At 44.6% G+C, this 20,102-nt stretch overlaps 1 protein-coding gene across 1 annotated transcript in view; it reads left to right on the forward strand.

Moving 5' to 3' along the window:
* The window catches only part of jak1 (Janus kinase 1), an 80,855-nt gene that overhangs the window by 32,281 nt on the left and 28,472 nt on the right, over positions 1-20,102 (forward strand). Inside the window, exons 11-13 of the mRNA XM_036978622.2 lie at positions 6,166-6,275; positions 12,796-12,942; positions 15,488-15,575. Of these exons, the coding sequence (XP_036834517.2) occupies positions 6,166-6,275; positions 12,796-12,942; positions 15,488-15,575 (345 nt within the window). The remainder of the gene's footprint in view (positions 1-6,165; positions 6,276-12,795; positions 12,943-15,487; positions 15,576-20,102) is intronic.

The raw sequence follows: 20,102 nt of genomic DNA on the forward strand, positions 1-20,102 counted from the left end.
AATAAGCATGCCCCTACCCCGGTCAACTGCCCGGCACCCTCCACAGCAACCCGCCAAAGCCCCCCACCATTTCTCCTTCACCCAAATCCAGATAGCTGATGTTTTGAAAGACCTGTCTGCCCTTGACCAGCACAAAAACATCCTGTGGCGTTCTGCATTAGCATTGAATAGCACCCGTGATATGCAACTTTAGGAACAAATATACACAGGCAGTTAGCTTTCCTAAGGCTAGCTTTTTCAAACAGAAATTTGCATCCTGTAGTACTAACTCAAAAAAGTTCTGGGACACCTGTAAAGTCCATGGAGAATAAGAGCACCTCCTCCCAGCTGCCCACTGCTCTGAGGCTAGGAAACACTGTCACCACCAATAAATCCACTATAATTGAGAATTTCAATAAGCATTTCTCTACGGCTGGCCATGCTTTCCACCTGGCTACCCATACCCCGGTCAACTGCCCAGCACCCTCCACAGCAACCTGCCAAAGCCCCCACCATTTCTCCTTCACCCAAATCCAGATAGCTGATGTTCTGAAATAGCTGTAAAGTCTGGACCCCTACAAATCAGCCGGGCTAGACAATCTGTACCCTCTCTTTCTAAAATTATCTGCCGAAATTGTTGCAACCCCTATTACTAGCCTGTTCAACCTCTCTTTCGTATCGTCTGAGATTCCCAAAGATGGAAAGCTGCCGCGGTCATCCCCCTCTTCAAAGGGGGTGACACTCTAGACCCAAACTGCTACAGACCTATATCTATCCTACCCTGTCTTTCTAAGGTCTTCAAAAGCCAAGTTAACAAACAGATCACCGACCATTTTGAATCCCACCGTACCTTCTCCAGTATGCAATCTGGTTTCAGAGCTGGTCATGGGTGCACCACAGCCACACTCAAGGTCCTAAACGACATCATAACCGCCATCAATAACAGACATTACTCTGCAGCCGTATTCATCGACCTGGCCAAGGCTCGATAGCCTTGGTTTCTCAAATGATTGCCTCGCCTGGTTTACCAACTACTTCTCTGATAGAGTTCAGTGTGTCAAATTGGAGGGCCTGTTGTCCGGACCTCTGGCAGTCTCTATGGGGTGCCACAGGGTTCAATTCTCGGGCCGACTCTTTTCTCTGTATACATCAATGATGCCGCTCTTGCTGCTAGTGATTCTCTGATACACTTCTACGCAGACGACACCATTCTGTATACTTCTGGCCCCTCTTTGGACACTGTGTTAACTAACCTCCAGACGAGCTTCAATGCCATACAACTTTCCTTCCTTGGCCTCCAACTGCTCTTAAACGCAAGTAAAACTGAATGCATGCTATTCAACCGATCACTGCCCGCACCTGCTCGCCTGTTCAGCATCACTACTCTGACTTGGAATACGTGGACAACTACAAATACCTAGGTGTCTGGTTAGACTGAAAACTCTCCTTCCAGACTCACATTAAGCGTCTCCAATCCAAAATGAAATCTAGAATCGGCTTCCTATATCGCAACAAAGCATCCTTCACTCATGCTGACAAACATACCCCTCATAAAACTGACCATCCTACCGATCCTCGACTTCGGTGATGTCATCTATTGAATGGCCTCCTACACTCTACTCAACAAACTGGATGCAGTCTATCACAGTGCCATACGTTTTGTCACCAAAGCCCCATACACTACCCACCATTGCGACCTGTATGCTCTCGTTGCCTGGTCCTCGCTTCATACTCGTCGCCAAACCCACTGGCTCCAGGTCAAAAGCCCCGCCTTATCTCAGCTCACTGGTCACCATAGCAGCACCCACCCGTTGCACAAGCTCCAGCAGGTATATCTCACTGGTCACCCCCAAAGCCAATTCTTCCTTTGGTCATCTTTCCTTCCAGTTCTCTGCTGCCAATGACTGGAACGAACTGCAAAAATCTCTGAAGCTGGAGACTCATATCTCCCTCACTAGCTTTAAGCACCAGCTGTCAGAGCAGCTCACAGATCACTGCACCTGTACATAGCCCATCTATCTACCTACCTCATCCCCATACTGTATTTATTTATTTAACTTGCTCCTTTGCACCCCAGTTTCTCTACTTGCACATTCACCTACTGCACATCTACCATTCCAGTGTTTAGTTGCTATATTGTAATTACTTCGCCACCATGGCCTATTTATTGCCTTATCTTTCCTCATTTGCTCTCACTGTATATAGACTTTTTGTTTTCTTCTGTTCTACTGTATTATTGACTATGTTTTGTTTTACTCCATGTGTAACTCTGTTGTTGTATGTGTCGAATTGCTATGTTTTATCTTGGCCAGGTCGCAGTTGCAAATGAGAACTTGTTCTCAACTAGCCTACCTGGTTAATTAAATGAAGGGGAAATAAACCAATAAAATGGTAAAACAAGGAATAATCACACAAATGTGGACATTTTTCCAGTCCCCACAAGGAAAAAGTATATTTTAGGGGTAGAATTCAGGTTAGGATTTTGAATGGGAATCAATTGTTTGGTCCCCACAAGGATAGTAAAACGTGTGTGTGTGTGTGTGTGTGTGTGTTGTCAACCACAGAGAGTTCGTATTGTCAGAACATCACTTCCTCCTCTTCACCCAGCCACATACTGCGGGGGCGTTCAAACTCCACACACACACCAACGTGCATATACTCATGTGTACTACTCTCATATACACACCCATTTTGCTTATGCAAGCAGACATACTTGTTGTTTTCAAGCCGAACCCCCCCCCCCCCCCTGCCCCATCCCCACCAAATAATAAAGACGTCAGACCAAACTCAACAGCACGTGTCACAGTCAACAAATTGCGTACCTTGACCTACATTTTGTTTGTTAACAGGCTACATTGTCTCTTGGGTTGATATGTAAACAATGTTGCTTCATCTCCACATGGTATAAGCCATTCATAGTCTTTGTTCATTCTATACCAGCTGATAGGGAGACTGGTGTTTTGTTGCAGAAGCGTGGGTGGTGTTCATTAGGTACCAGAACTGAAAAGTTTAAAGGTCCCATGCAGCTGTTTTTATCTCCAACAATTAAGTACCTTATTATGATTGTTTTCAATTAAAATGGTCAAAAAGAAACAAAAAATAGCTTCTTTGCAAATAGCAATTTCTCAGGCAATAATTTAGCTAGGACTGTCTTGGAGTGATCTGAATGGGGAGGGGACAATGGACAATTTGCTGAGGTTTAGAACTCTCTTTGTTATTAACTAAAGGGACATTTCTATTTTTTTCAACTACATATTCATCACCTCTAGCATCACCCCGACATCAACATACAGTAGCATTCAAAAGTTTGGACACACCTACTCATTCAAGAGTTTTTCTTTATTTGTACTGTTTTCTACATTGTAGAATAATAGTGAAGACAAACTATGGAATAACACACATGGAATCATGTAGTAACCAAAAAAGTGTTAAAGAAATTAAAATACATTTTAGATTTTAAATTCTTCAAAGTAGCCACTCTTTGCCTTGATGACAGCTTTGTACACTCTTGGCATTCTCTCAACTAGCTTCATGAGGTAGTCACCTGGAATGCATTTCAATTAACAAGTGTGCCTTGTTAAAAGTTCATTTGAGGAATTTCTTTCCTTCTTAATGTGTTTGAGCCAATCAGTTGTGTTGTGACATGGTAGGAGTGGTAAACAGAAGGTAGCCCTAGCCCTATTTGGTAAAAGACCAAGTCCATATTATGGCAAGAACAGCTCAAATAAGCAAAGAGAAACAGCAGTCCATCATTACTTTAAGACATGAAGGTCAGTCAATCCAGAATATGTCAAGAACTTTAAGTATATTCAAGTGCAGTGGCAAAAACCATCAAGAGCTATGATGAAACTGGCTCTCATGAAGACTGCCACAGGAAAGGAAGACCCAGAGTTAACTCTGCTGCAGAGGATAAGTTCATTAGCGTTACCAGCCTCAGAAATTGCAGCCCAAATAAATGCTTCACAGAGTTCAAATAACAGACACATCTCAACATCAACTATTCAGAGGAGACTGCGTGAATATGGCCTTCATGGTCAAATTGCTGCAAAGAAACCATTACTAAAGGACACCAATAATAAGAAGAGACTTGCTTGGGCCAAGAAACACCAGCAATAGACGTTAGACCGGTGGAAATCTGTCTTTGGTCTGATTAGTCAAAATTTGAGATTTTTGGTTCCAACCTCCTTTTCTTTGTGAAACGCAGAGTAGGTGAACGGATTATCTCTGCATGTGTGGTTCCCACTGTGAAGCATGGAGGAGGAGGTGAGGGGTGTTTTTCTGGTGACACTGTCAGTGATTTATTTAAAATTCAAGGCACACTTAACCAGCATGGCAACCACGGCATTCTGCAGCGATAAGCCATCCCATCTGGTTTGTGCTTAGTGAGACAATCATTTGTTTTTCAACAGGACAATGACCCAACACACCTCCAGGCTGAGTAAGAGCTATTTGACCAAGAAGGAGAATGATGGAGTGCTGCATCAGATGACCTGGCCTCCACAATCACCCGACCTCAACCCAATTGAGATGGTTTGGGATGAGTTGGACCGCAGAGTGAAGGAAATGAAGCCAACAAACCATTCCAGGTGAAGCTGGTTGCTAGAATGTCAAGCTGTCATCAAGGCAAAGTGTGGCTACTTTGAAGAATCTCATATATATTTAGCTTTGTTTTAACACATGTTTTGGTTACTACATGATTCCATGTGTTATTTCATAGATTTGATGTCTTCACTGTTATTCTACAATGTAGAGAATAGTAAAATAAAGAAAAACCCTTGAATGAATAGGTGTGTCCAAACATTTGACTGGTCCTGTATGTGTCATGGAGCTGTTCTATGTTTTGTATTAAAAAAAAGAGAGGAAGTTAAGTGTTTCCAATGACATCGTTAACCAATTAGGACATCATTAACCAATTAGTAGGCAATGCCTCATAATTTGTTAAATGCCACTTTGCGGGCTCTACTGTTGTTGCTATGAGACATTTCCACTTCACAATAACAACACTTGATCAGGGCAGCTCTAGCAGGGCAGAAATTTGACGAACTGACTTGTTGGAAAGGTGGCATCCTATGACTGTGTCATGTTGAAAGTCACTGAGCACTTCAGTAAGGCCATTCTACTACCAATGTTTGTCTATGGAGATTGCATGGCTGTGCGCTCAATTTTATATACCTGTCAGCAACGGGTGTGGCCACACACACTATACAGTTGAAGTCAGAAGTTTACATACACCTTAGCCAAATACATTTAAATTCAGTTTTTCACAATTCTGGACATTTAATCCTAGTATAAATTCCCTGTCTTAGGTCAGTTAGGATCACCACTTTATTTTAAGAATGTGAAATGTCAGAATAATAGTAGAGAGAATTTATTTAAGCTTTTATTTCTTTCATCACATTCGCAGTGGGTCAGAAGTTTACATATGCTCAATTAGTATTTGGTAGCATTTCCTTTAAATTGTTTAACTTGGGTCAAACATTTCAGGTAGCCTTCCACAAGCTTCCCACAATAAGTTTGGCCCATTCCTTCTGACAGAGCTGGTGTAACTGAGTCAGGTTTGAAAGCTTCCTTGCTCGCACACAATTTTTCAGTTCTACCCACATATTTTCTATAAGATTGAGGTCATGGCTTTGTGATGGCCTCTCCAATACCTTGCCTTTGTTGTCCTTAAGCCATTTTGCCACAACTTTGGAAGTATGCTTGGGGTCATTGTCCATTTGGAAGACCCATTTGCGACCAAGCTTTAACTTCCTGACTGATGTCTTGAGATGTTGCTTCAACATATCCACATAATTTTCCCGCCCCATGATGCCATCTATTTTGTGAAGTGCACCAGTCCCTCCTGCAGCAAAGCACCCCCACAACATGATGCTGCCACCCCCATGCTTCAAGGTTGGGATGGTGTTCTTCGGCTTGCAAGCCTCCCCCCTATTTCCTCCAAACATAATGATGGTCATTAATGCCAAACAGTTATATTTTTGTTTCATCAGACCGGAGGACATTTCTCCAAAAAGTACGATCTTTGTCCCCATGCAAACCGTAGTTTGGCTTTTTTAATGGCGGCTTTGGAGCAGTGGATTCTTCCTTGGCAAAGCTTTTTGTTGTTGTTGTGTGTGCTGCACTGGGCCTGTTGTGTGCCCTGGTGTGTGCTGCACTGGCTAATGTGTGTGTGCGTGTGTGTTTCAGAGGTGTCCAACCTGCTGGTGGTAACTAAGGACAGAGTGCTGGTTCCCCAAACAACCCTGCAGGAGAGTCAACTCAGCTTCCACAGGATTCTCAAGGAGGAGATCATGCAGGTGCTGTATCACACACACACACACTGCGACACACACACCTCTACAAACACACACACTCTTCGCACACTGCTACGCACACACACTGCTACGCACACACCTCTACATACACTGCGACACACTGCTACACACACACACTGCTAGAACCACATACGTTTTTTTTTTCGTTTTTTTTCTCAAGAATGCGTAGCAGTGCAGACGTGGTTTGTCGTCCTCTCGTTTACTTTTTGTATTTTTTGTATATATTCCAATTTATTTTTCAATCTCTTTTTCCCTTTTTAAATTAAATATACCTTCCAGTAACCCGCCTCACTCAATGTGACACGGATCCACTATTTTTTAGACCTTCTAGCCAAAACTTTCTTCAACAGCTAGCCAGCTAATTAGCTACTAGCTATTTAGTCATTGTTAGCCACTGCTAGTGGCCTTTACCCTCTGCTCAGGCACCAGCCGTTTTTTAGCCTGGATAATACCTGCCAGCCTCGGACTGTTTTTCTCCACTACAACGCCGGATTCCTGCCGTAAACCCTGGACCATTGATCATCACAGCTAGCTAGCTGCCACTAAGTGACCCAGCCCCGAAGCTAGCCCTGAGCCAGGCGCATCTCCCGGCTAGCAAATTAAATTACCACAACTACAATACCTCTTTCGCCATCTGGCCTGGTCCCGTCGCCGACACGGCACCCCGCCGTACCACCACAATTGGTCCGCAGACGTAATTCCATCAGCTGTGCCTTCAACCGGCCTTTGCCGGACTTTGGAGCAGACCCTTCTACTTACCCCGGCCTGCTAACTTTAAACGCTGTGTCTCCCGCGTCCTTGCGTAGCAACGACTACCCCGCGGCTTCCCTGTTCCAACTATTGCTGTACACTGGACCCTATGATCACTTGAGTACATAGCTGATGCCTGCTGGACTGTTCATTTATCACGGTACTCCACTTTGTTTACCTTTAACCGACCCTCTCTGCCCATTCATCGCCATTTTACCTGTTGTTGTTGTCTTAGCTGATTAGCTGCTGTTGTCTTACCTGTTGTTGTCTTAGCTAACTCTCCCAATCAACACCTGTGATTGCTTTATGCCTCGCTTTATGTCTCTCTCAAATGTCAATATGCCTTTGTATACTGTTGTTTAGGATAATTATCATTGTTTTAGTTTACTGCGGAGCCCCTAGACCCACTCAACATGTCCCACCTCCCACACATGCGGTGACCTCACCCAGTATAACCAGCGTGTCCAGAGATGCAACCTCGCTTATCATCACTCAGTGCCTGGGCTTACCTCCACTGTACCCGAACCCCACCATACCCCTGTCTGCACATTATGCCCTGAATCTATTCACCACGCCCAGAAATCTGCTCCTTTTATTCTCTGTCTCCAACGCACTAGACGACCAGTTTTGCTAGCCTTTAGCCGTACCCTCATCCTACTCCTCCTCTGTTCCTCGGGTGATGTGGAGGCTAACCCAGGCCCTGCGTGTCCCCACGCACTCTCATTTGCTGACTTCTGTAATCGAAAAAGCCTTGGTTTCATGCATGTTAACATCAGAAGCCTCCTCCCTAAGTTTGTTTTACTCACTGCTTTAGCACACTCCGCCATCCCTAATGTCCTTGCCATGTCTGAATCCTGGCTTAGAAGGCCACCAATAATTCTTAGATTTCCATACCTAACTACAACATTTTCCATCAAGATAGAACTGCCAAAAGGGGAGGAGTTAGCTTGCAAAGTTCTGTCATACTTTCCAGGTCTATGCCCAAACAGTTCCAGCTTCTAATTCAAACAATTTATTTCTCCAGAAATAAGTCTCTCACCGTTGCCATCTGTTATAGACCCCCCTCAGCTCCCAGCTGTGCCATGAACACCACATGTGAATTGATTGCCCCTAATCTATCTTCAGAGTTCGTTCTGTTAGGTGACCTAAACTGGGATATGCTTAACACCCCGGCAGTCCTACAAGCTAAGCTAGATGCCCTCAATCTCACACAAATCATCAAGGAACCCAGGAGGTACAACCCTAAATCCGTAAACATGGGCACTCTCATAGATATTATCCTGACCAACTTGCCCTCCAAATACACCTCTGCTGTTTTCAATCAGGATCTCAGCGATCACTGCCTCATTGCCTGCATCCACTATGGGTCCACGGTCAAACGACCACCCTTCATCACTGTCAAACGCTCCCTAAAACACTTCTGCGAGCAGGCCTTTCTAATTGACCTGTCCCGGGTATCCTGGAAGGATATTGACCTCATCCCGTCAGTGGAGGATGCCTGGTCGTTCTTTAAAAGTCATTTTCTCACCATCTTAAATAAGCATGCCCCTTTCAAAAAATGTAGAACTAAGAACAGATATAGCCCTTGGTTCACTCCAAACATGACTGCCCTTGATGCGCACAAAAATATCCTGTGGCGGACTGCAATAGCATCAAATAGTCCCCGCTATATGCAACTGTTCAGGGAAGTCAGGAACCAATACACACAGTCAGGAAAGCAAAGGCTAGCTTTTTCAAACAAAAATGTGCATCCTGTAGCTCTAACTCCCAAAAGTTTTGGGACACTGTAAAGTCCGTGGAGAACAAGAGCACCTCCTCCCAGCTGCCCACTGTACTGAGGGTAGGCAACACGGTCACCAGCGTTAAAACCATGATAATTGAACATTTCAATAAGCATTTCTCTACGGCTGGCCATGCTTTCCTCCTGGCTACTCCAACCCCGGCCAACAGCTCCGCACCCCCCGCAGCTACTTGCTCGAGCTTCTCCTTCACCCAAATACAGATCGCAGATGTTCTGAAAGAGCTGCAAAACCTGGACCCGTACAAATCAGCTGGGCTAGACAATCTGGACCCTCTCTTTCTAAATTTATCCGCCGTCATCGTTGCAACCCCTATTACCTGTCTGTTCAACCTCTTTCGTATCCTCCGAGATCCCTAAAGATTGGAAAGCTGCCGCGGTCATCCCCCTCTTCAAAGGGAGTGACACTCTAGACCCAAACTGTTAGACAGTTTGGCCCTGCCCTGCCTTTCTAAAGTCTTTGAAAGCCAAGTAAATAAACAGATCCCTGACCATTTCGAATCTCACCATACCTTCTCCGCTGTGCAATCCGATTTCCGAGCTGGTCCTGGGTGCACCTCAGACACACTCAAGGTACTAAACGATATCATAACCGCCATTGATAAAAGACAGTACTGTGCAGCCGCTTCATCGACCTGGCCAAGGCTTTCGACTCTGTCACTCACCATATTCTTATCGGCAGACTCAATAGCCTTGGTTTCTCAAATGACTGCCTCGCCTAGTTCACCAACTACTTAGCAGACAAAGTTCAGTGTGTCAAATCGGAGGGCCTATTGTCCGGACCTCTGGCAGTCTCTATGGGGATTCCACAGGGTACAATTCTCTGGCCGACTCTTTTCTCTGTATACATCAATGATGTTGCTCTTGCTGCTGGTGATTCTCTGATCCACCTCTACGCAGACGACACCATTCTGTATACATCTGGCCCTTCTTTGGACACTGTTAACAAACCTCCAAACGAGCTTCAATGCCACACAACACTCCTTCCGTGGCCTCCAACTGCTCTTAAACGCTAGCAAAGCTAAATGCATGCTTTTCAACCGTTCGCTGCCCGCACCTGCCCGCCCGACTAGCATCATTACTCTGGACGGTTCTGACCTTGAATACGTGGACAACTACAAATACCTAGGTGTCTGGCTAGACTGTAAACTCTCCTTCCAGACTCATATTAAACATCTCCAATCCAAAATTAAATCTAGAATCGTCTTTCTATTTTGCAAAAAAAGCCTCCTTCACTCACGCCGCCAAACTTACCCTAGTAAAACTGACTATCCTACCGATCCTCGACTTCGGCGATGTCATCTACAAAATAGCCTCCAATACTCTACTCAGCAAATTGGATGTAGTTTATTACAGTGCCATCCGAAGTGTTACCAAGCACCTTATACCACCCACCACTGCGACCTGTATACTCTAGTCGGCTGGCCCTCGCTACATATTCATCGCCAGACCCACTGGCTCCAGGTCATCTATAAGTCTATGCTAGGTAAAGCGCCGCCTTATCTCAGCTCACTGGTCACCATAGAAGCACCCACCCGTAGCACGCACTCCAGCAGGTATATCTCACAGGTCATCCCCAAATCCAACACCTCTTTGGCCGCCTTTCCTTCCAGTTCTCTGCTGCCAGTGACTGGAATGAATTGCAAAAATCGCTGAAGATGGAAACATATTTCCCTCACTAACTTTAAACATCAGCTATCTGAGCAGGTAACCGATCGCTGCAGCTGTACATACAGTGCCTTGCGAAAGTATTCGGCCCCCTTGAACTTTGCGACCTTTTGCCACATTTCAGGCTTCAAACATAAAGATATAAAACTGTATTTTTTTGTGAAGAATCAACAACAAGTGGGACACAATCATGAAGTGGAACGACATTTATTGGATATTTCAAACTTTTTTAACAAATCAAAAACTGAAAAATTGGGCGTGCAAAATTATTCAGCCCCCTTAAGTTAATACTTTGTAGCGCCACCTTTTGCTGCGATTACAGCTGTAAGTCGCTTGGGGTATGTCTCTATCAGTTTTGCACATCGAGAGACTGACATTTTTTTCCCATTCCTCCTTGCAAAACAGCTTGAGCTCAGTGAGGTTGGATGGAGAGCATTTGTGAACAGCAGTTTTCAGTTCTTTCCACAGATTCTCGATTGGATTCAGGTCTGGACTTTGACTTGGCCATTCTAACACCTGGATATGTTTATTTTTGAACCATTCCATTGTAGATTTTGCTTTATGTTTTGGATCATTGTCTTGTTGGAAGACAAATCTCCGTCCCAGTCTCAGGTCTTTTGCAGACTCCATCAGGTTTTCTTCCAGAATGGTCCTGTATTTGGCTCCATCCATCTTCCCATCAATTTTAACCATTTTCCCTGTCCCTGCTGAAGAAAAGCAGGCCCAAACCATGATGCTGCCACCACCATGTTTGACAGTGGGGATGGTGTGTTGCTTTTACGCCGAACATAACGTTTTGCATTGTTGCCAAAAAGTTCCATTTTGGTTTCATCTGACCAGAGCACCTTCTTCCACATGTTTGGTGTGTCTCCCAGGTGGCTTGTGGCAAACTTTAAACGCCACTTTTTATGGATATCTTTAAGAAATGGCTTTCTTCTTGCCACTCTTCCATAAAGGCCAGATTTGTGCAATATACGACTGATTGTTGTCCTATGGACAGAGTCTCCCACCTCAGCTGTAGATCTCTGCAGTTCATCCAGAGTGATCATGGACCTCTTGGCTGCATCTCTGATCAGTCTTCTCCTTGTATGAGCTGAAAGTTTAGAGGGACAGCCAGGTCTTGGTAGATTTGCAGTGGTCTGATACTCTTTCCTTTTCAATATTATCGCTTGCACAGTGCTCCTTGGGATGTTTAAAGCTTGGGAAATCTTTTTGTATCCAAATCCGGCTTTAAACTTCTTCACAACAGTATCTCGGACCTGCCTGGTGTGTTCATTGTTCTTTGTGATGCTCTCTGCGCTTTTAACGGACCTCTGAGACTATCACAGTGCAGGTGCATTTATACGGAGACTTGATTACACACAGTGGATTGTATTTATCATCATTAGTCATTTAGGTTAACATTGGATCATTCAGAGATCCTCACTGAACTTCTGGAGAGAGTTTGCTGCACTGAAAGTAAAGGGGCTGAATAATTTTGCACGCCCAATTTTTCAGTTTTTGATTTGTTAAAAAACTTTGAAATATCCAATAAATGTCGTTCCACTTCATGATTGTGTCCCACTTGTTGTTGATTCTTCACAAAAAAATACAGTTTTATATCTTTATGTTTGAAGCCTGAAATTTGGCAAAAGGTCGCAAAGTTCAAGGGGGCCGAATACTTTCGCAAGGCACTGTAGTCGATCTGTAAATAGCCCTCCCAATCTACCTACCTCATTCCCATATTGTTTCTATTTACTTTGCTGCTCTTCTGCACACCAGTATCACTACTTATACATCATCATTGTAATTGCTTTTCTACTATGGCCTATTTATTGCCTTTCCACCTCATGCCAACTGCACACACTGTATATAGACTTTCTTTTTTTTCCCTATTGTGACTGTACGCTTGTTTACTCCATGTGTAACTCGGTGTTGTTGTTTGTGTCACACTGCTTTGCTTTATCTTGGCCAGGTCGCAGTTGTAAATGAGAACTTGTTCTCAACTAGCTTACCTGGTTAAATAAAGGTGAAATAAAAATAATAAAACACATGCACTCTACACACACTGCTAGACACACTCTACACACACTGCTACATTACACTTTGCTACACACACAAACCGTACCTCAGTCACATCCATCCATCCATCGGCTGAAAGAGACTTTGTCAATCTTTACTCTTCTAGGCACTTCAGCCCTTCAGTGTTTTCTTACTGGTGTTTGTCACCAGTGTGTATTTACGATGTGTGTATTTTATGAGTGTGTATTGACTAACTCTCTGTCCTCTTCCTCCTGTATCTATCAGGGAGAGCACCTGGGGCTGGGTACCCGGACCAACATCTATGCTGGAGTACTGAAGGTGAAGAGTGAGGAGGATGCAGGATACTATCCCTCTCAGGAGCTCAAAGTAGTGCTGAAGGTGTTGGGGTCTGGACACAGAGACATCTCCCTGGTAAGACACACATACACCATCTACATCATGGGATTACTTTAGGGACTCCCTCAAGAAGAGTGAAGAAGGCACAGTGATGCCGAAAAGTTGGTGTTTTTTACCCAATACATCACTGCGTGTGCGTGCGTGCGTGTGCGTGCGGGCCTGTGCGTGCGGGCCTGTGCACGCGTGTGTGTGTGCGTGTGTGTGTATTGTTAGGTTCTTCTTTTTCAGAGTAAATGTATATCTTTCAGAGTAAATATCCCACGGACACTAGAGAAGCTTTAACCAAGTTTAATTCTTCCCAAAGGTTCTTTACAGCTGTAATCAGACAGCAAAACATTTCTCCCATCACAGTTATATACATCCTACTTAAAACACTCCTCCTTCTCTCCAATTCCTATGTTTTATGGCTCCACAGGAAGCTAATAAAGAGGGTAACAGGATAACAAACCTTTATTACTCCCTTAAGAGAATCTGTCCTCACCTCCTGACCTCAATCCCTCCTTCATCTAATCTACAGATGTTCATCTGTCTCCCCTGTTTCACACGTTGCTCTCCTCTCATCCCCCCAACACATTCCGAAGCCATCTGTCTTTCTTCAGAGACATAAAACTAATTATCTTTCATTTCCTATTATTAATTTACTATCTCAATGATCAAAGTTCATCCGTATGTGTGTATGTAATGTTATGTATGTATGTATGTATACAGTTAAAGTCGTGCGTTTACATACACCTTAGCTAAAAAAAAAACATTTAAACTCAGTTTTTCACAATTCCTGACATTTAATCCTAGTAAACATTCCCTGTTTTAGGTCAGTTAGGATCACCACTTTATGTCAGAATAATAGCAGAGAGAATGATTTAATTCAGCTTTTATTTCTTTCATCACATTCCCAGTGGGTCAGAAGTTTACATATGCTCAATTAGTATTTGGTAGCATTGCCTTTAAATTGTTTAACTTGGGTCAAATGTTTTGGGAAGCCTTCCACAAGCTTCCCACAATAAGTTAAGTGAATTTTGTCCCATTCCTCCTGACAGAGCTGGTGTAACTGAGTCAAGTTTGTAGGTCTCCTTGCTCACACACACTTTTTCAGCTCTGACCACCAATTTTCTGTAAGATTGAGGTCATGGCTTTGTAATGGCCACCTTAATACCTTGCCTTTGTTGTCCTTAAGCCATTTTTAGGATGTTTTCATCATAAATCTTCAATAATATTCCAACCGGACAATTCCGTTGTCATTAGAAAGGAAAGGGAACGGAGCTCACGCTCACAGCCGCACGTGATAAACAACTTAGGCTTTCAGCTGAGCCACTTACCGTGAGTGGTCTTATTCTCTCCCCTTTCACAATAGAAGACTGAAACAACTTTATAAAGACTGTTGACATCTAGTGGAAGCCTTAGGAAGTGCCATCTGACCCAATTTACACTGGATATTGGATAGGCAATCACTTGAAAAACTACAAACCTCAGATTTCCCACTTCCTGGTTGTATTTATATCAGGTTTTTGCCTGCCATATGAGTTATGTTATACTCACAGACATCATTCAAACAGTTTTAGAAACTTCCACGTGTTTTCTATCCAAATCTACTAATAATATGCATATCCTAGCTTCTGGGCCTGAGTTGCAAGCAGTGTACTCTGGGCACGTTTTTCATCCGGACGTGAAAATACTGCCCCCTAGCCCAATGAGGTTAACAAGAAATGTGTGGAGTGGTTGAAAAACTAGTTTCAATGACTCCAACCTAAGTGTATGTAAACTCCCGACCCAATTGTGTATGTGTGTGCGGCTCTCTTTATTTAAATAGCTTCCAGTGTATTTCTGTTAGTCAGCACCTCAGCACTACATAATGTTCTCTGGGGGTGCACCAGCTCATGCTTTTTATTAGACTGTGTCAGTATTTTGCCACGTTCCATATTAGCTAACTCTGACTCTCTGTCTCCCCCTCTGTCGTTCCTTCTCCTGTCCCCCATCTCTGTCTCTCCCTCTGCCTCCCACTCTCTGTCCTTTCCCTCTATCTCTCCCTCTCTCTCCCTCTGTCTCTCCCTCTCACACTCTCTCTCCTGTCCTCCATCTGTCTCCCCCGCTGTCTCTCCCTCCTTCTCCCCTGTCCTCCATCTGTATCTGTCTCTCCCTCTCACTCTCTCTCTCCTGTCCTCCATTTGTCTCCCCCGCTGTCTCTCCCTCCGTCTCCCCTGTCCTCCATCTGTATCTGTCTCTCCCGCTGTCTCTCCCTCCTGTCCCCCATCTATATCCCTCTCTCTTGCCCCCCCACCCCTGCCTCTCCCTCTCCGTCTCTCCCTCTCTCCTGTCCTCCATCTCGGTCTCTCTCCTGTCCTCCATCTGTCCCTCTCACTCCCTCTGCCTATCACTCTCTCTCTCTCTCTCTCTCTCTCTCTCTCTCTCCTGTTCTCCCCCTCTCTCTCTCTCCTGTTCTCCCCCTCTCTCTCTCTCTCTCCTGTTCTCCCCCTCTCTCTCTCGCTCCTGTTCTCCCCCTCTCTCACTCTCTCTCCTGTCTCTTCCTATCCCTCTCTCTCCTGTTATCCCTCTCTCTCCCCAGGCCTTTTTTGAGACAGCTAGTATGATGCGGCAGGTCTCCCATAAGCACATCGCCCTGCTCTATGGAGTCTGTGTACGCCACCTTGAGAGTGAGTGCACACACACACACACACACACACACACACACACACACACACACACACACAGTAACCTACATGACCCTATAAACCTCTCTTCCTGTGCAGTGTTCATACAGAACCTATACTACAGTATTGCAATAGTAGATCAGCAGATATGATGGGACTTGTCATTATTTATAATTAATGAATTCCCCATGAGCTGTTGACTCAGTACTGAATAGTACGTTGACATAGGTTGAATCTCAAACCGATCACTTTGAGCAGTCGATCACTTGATAAAGGACTTAGTGTTCAGTTTGAGATTCATCTATACTGTGCTGTACCCTCTGAACACGATTTACCTGTCTAAACCAGTTAGTGGGAGATGTTTCGTATGAGTACAGTAATGTTTTCAGGGCAGGAGAGAGAGTGCAAAAATGGGGGTCAATGCAGGTAGTCCATTTGATAAGCTATTTAGCAGTCTTGTTTAGTAGTCTTATGGCTTGGTGATAGAAACTGTTTAGGGTCTTGTTGGTTCCAGACTGGTGCATGAGTACCGCTTGCCATGCGGTAGCAGAGAGAACAGTATGGCTTGAGTCTGACCATTTCTTGGGCCTTCCTCTGACACCGACTGGTATAGAGGTCCTTGATGGCAGGGAGCTTGGCCCCAGTGATGTACTTAGCTGTAATCACCACCTTGGTAGAACCTTGCGTTCGGGTGCCTTGCCGTTGCCATACCAAGCGGTGATGCAAGCAGTCAAGATGCTCTCGATGGTGCAGTGGTAGAACTTTAGGCTGGCCTCCCGAGTGGCGCAGTGGTCTAAGGCTGTGCCACTAAAGATTCTGGGTTTGAGTCCAGGCTCTATCGCAGCCGGACGCGAATGGGAGACCCATGGGGCGGTGCACAATTGGCCCAGCTTCGTCCGGGTTAGGGGAGGGTTTGGCCGGCAGGGATGTTCTTGTCTCATCGTGCACTAGCGACTCCTGTGGCGGGCCGGGCGCAGTACACGCTGACACGGTCGCCAGGTGTACGGTGTTTCCTCCGACACATTGCGGCTGACTTCCAGGTTAAGTGGGCATTGTGTGAAAAAGCAGTGCGGCTTGGTTGAGTTGTGTTTCAGGGGAACGCTCGGCTCTCGACCTTCGCTTCTCCCGAGTCTGTACAGGAGTTGCAGCGATGAGACAAGACTGTAACTACCAATTGGAAACCACGAAATTGGGGATAAAGAGGGGTAAAAATAAAATAAAAATGAAGACCTTAAGGCTGCCTCATCCTTGTCAGTGATCAGTCCTACCATAGCTGGGTCATCAGCAAACTTCATAAAGGTGTTGGAGGCATGCGCGGCCTTGAAGTCGTGCGTGAACAGGGAGTACGGGAAGGGAATAAGCACACACCCCTGAGGGGCACCTTTGTTGATGGTCAACGTGGCGGATGTGTTGTTTCCTACCTTCACTGCCTGGGGGAGGCCCATCAGGAAGTCCAGGATCCAGTTGCAGAGGGAGGTGTTCAGTCCCAGGGTCCTGAGAGCACTATGGTGTTGAATGCTGAGATGTAGTCAATGAACAGCATTTTTACATACTGTAGGTAGAGTGCATTTGGAAAGTATTCAGACCCCTCTCCATCCCAAAGCCCTTGCTTGGAAGTGTACTTCGCCAGACTGCCAAGAACCTTGCCCTCATCCAGGCCAAGGTGGCGAGACACGGTAGTGATGACACCAAAGGCCTTGTTGATCTCTGCACCAGACAGGATGCTCTTGCCTGCATACTTGGGGTCCAACATGTCTGCTGTGGCATGTATGGGCTTCAGGCAGAAGTCTTCACGCTTTTTGATGTATTTCAGATCTGCAGTTTCCTCTGCTTGGAGCAACAGTGAAGTGGGCAGGGCAGTACAGATTTCTTCTGTTACCTCTGCAAGCAGCGTCTGAACATCAGACAGGATGGCATGGTCTTCCTCAAGCCATGCAATGACTACTGCTATAGGTTTCAGGAGTTTCAGACTGCTTACCACTCTATCCAAAAATACATCATCCAGGAGGATCCCCTTGATGGGGCTGTCCATATCGGCAGACTGTGATGTGGCCATTTCTTGGAGAGACTCCTTCCCCTCCAGGAGAGTGTAAAACATAATGACAACACCACCCCAACAGGTGTTGCTGGGCAGCTTAAATGTGGTGCTCTTATTCTTCTCACTTTGCTTGGTGAGGTAGATTGATGCTATAAGTTGAGGACCCTTCACATACCTAACCATTTCCTTTGCTCTCTTGTAGAGTGTATCCATTGTTTTCAGTGCCATAATGTCCTAGAGAAGCAGATTCAATGGGTGTGATGTGAGGGTAGGACTCCTCCACTTTAGACCAAGCAGTCTTCATGTTCGCAGCATTGTCTGTCACCAGTGCAAATACCTTCTGTGGTCCAAGTTCATTGATGACTGCCTTCAGCTCATGTGCAATGTAGAGACCGGTGTGTCTGTTGTCCCTTGTGTCTGTGTATTGTTAAGTACATTTCTACTCCTGAATACTGGTTGAAGGGTGGAGATGATGTAGTTAATTATTCCTTGCCCAAGAACATTCAACCACCCATCAGAAATGATTGCAATACAGTCTGCTTTCTCTATGATTTTCTTGACCTTCACTTGAACTCTGTTGAACTCTGCATCCAGCAAATGAGTAGATAAAGCATGTCTGGTTGGAGGAGTGTATGCTGGGTGAAGAACATTCAGAAATCTCTTCCAATACACATTGCCTGTGAGCATCAGAGGTGAACCAGTTGCATACACAGCTCGAGCAAGACATCAGCATTTCTCTGACTATGTTCCTCCATTGAGTCAAAAAAACGTCTGATTCCAGGAGGACTATGAGCTGTTGTTATCGATACGGTGTCTGATTCCAGGAGGACCATGAGCTGTTGTTATCGATACGGTGTCTGATTCCAGGAGGACCATGAGCTGTTGTTATCGATAAGGTGTCTGATTTCAGGAGGACCATGAGCTGTTGTTATCGATAAGGTGTCTGATTCCAGGAGGACCATGAGCTGTTGTTATCGATAAGGTGTCTGATTCATCATTTTCACCTCGAATAGAAGTAGAGGGACTTTTGTCAGAAGTTGCTTGTTGTGAGCGCTAAGGGAACTTTATGTACTTGGCCAGATGATTCTGCATCTTTGTTGCATTCGTCACATATGATTTGGCACAGTATTTGCAAATGTACACAGATTGTCCTTCTACATTAGCTGCAGTGAAATGTCTCCACACATCAGATAATGCCCGTGGAATTTTCCTGTAAATATCAGAAAAAAAGTTTTAAAAAACCCCATATACAATTCCATGTACAGATAAATAGTTAAGCAGTTCGATTTAACAACTCATTTGTAAGATACATTTTTTTAAATGAAACATGTATGGAAACAGGTGAATTAACAGTCTCAAGCAAGCTAAAACCCACATTGTAGCAAAAACTAACTAGCAGAAATTGTTAACAAGTTAGAAATGATTTAAACACACTTTGCTGTAGGCTCTATTTACTAGTTAACAAAAAATCATGTATGTCATATAAAATATATTCACCCCACCCAGTATTGAAATCAAAACTTACCAGAAAGCATGTAGTCCTTGGCTCAGACAGTGTAGTAGTGTGGGCTCAATAGCATCTCATTAGTGTGCAAGATCTTGAGAATCAGCTGTACAGTGCCTTGCGAAAGTATTCGGCCCCCTTGAACTTTGCGACCTTTTGCCACATTTCAGGCTTCAAACATAAAGATATAAAACTGTATTTTTTTGTGAAGAATCAACAACAAGTGGGACACAATCATGAAGTGGAACGACATTTATTGGATATTTCCAACCTTTTTAACAAATCAAAAACGGTAAAATTGGACGTGCAAAATTATTCAGCCCCCTTAAGTTAATACTTTGTAGCGCCACCTTTTTGCTGCGATTACAGCTGTAAGTCGCTTGGGGTATGTCTCTATCAGTTTTGCACATCGAGAGACTGAAATGTTTTCCCATTCCTCCTTGCAAAACAGCTCGAGCTCAGTGAGGTTGGATGGAGAGCATTTGTGAACAGCAGTTTTCAGTTCTTTCCACAGATTCTCGATTGGATTCAGGTCTGGACTTTGACTTGGCCATTCTAACACATGGATATGTTTATTTTTGAACCATTCCATTGTAGATTTTGCTTTATGTTTTGGATCATTGTCTTGTTGGAAGACAAATCTCCGTCCCAGTCTCAGGTCTTTTGCAGACTCCATCAGGTTTTCTTCCAGAATGGTCCTGTATTTGGCTCCATCCATCTTCCCATCACTTTTAACCATCTTCCCTGTCCCTGCTGAAGAAAAGCAGGCCCAAACCATGATGCTGCCACCACCATGTTTGACAGTGGGGATGGTGTGTTCAGCTGTGTTGCTTTTACGCCAAACATAACGTTTTGCATTGTTGCCAAAAAGTTCAATTTTGGTTTCATCTGACCAGAGCACCTTCTTCCACATGTTTGGTGTGTCTCCCAGGTGGCTTGTGGCAAACTTTAAACAACACTTTTTATGGATATCTTTAAGAAATGGCTT

Source organism: Oncorhynchus mykiss, chromosome 5 (assembly GCF_057628025.1).
Source record: "Oncorhynchus mykiss isolate SJ-2025 chromosome 5, ASM5762802v1, whole genome shotgun sequence".
Taxonomy (NCBI): domain Eukaryota; kingdom Metazoa; phylum Chordata; class Actinopteri; order Salmoniformes; family Salmonidae; genus Oncorhynchus; species Oncorhynchus mykiss.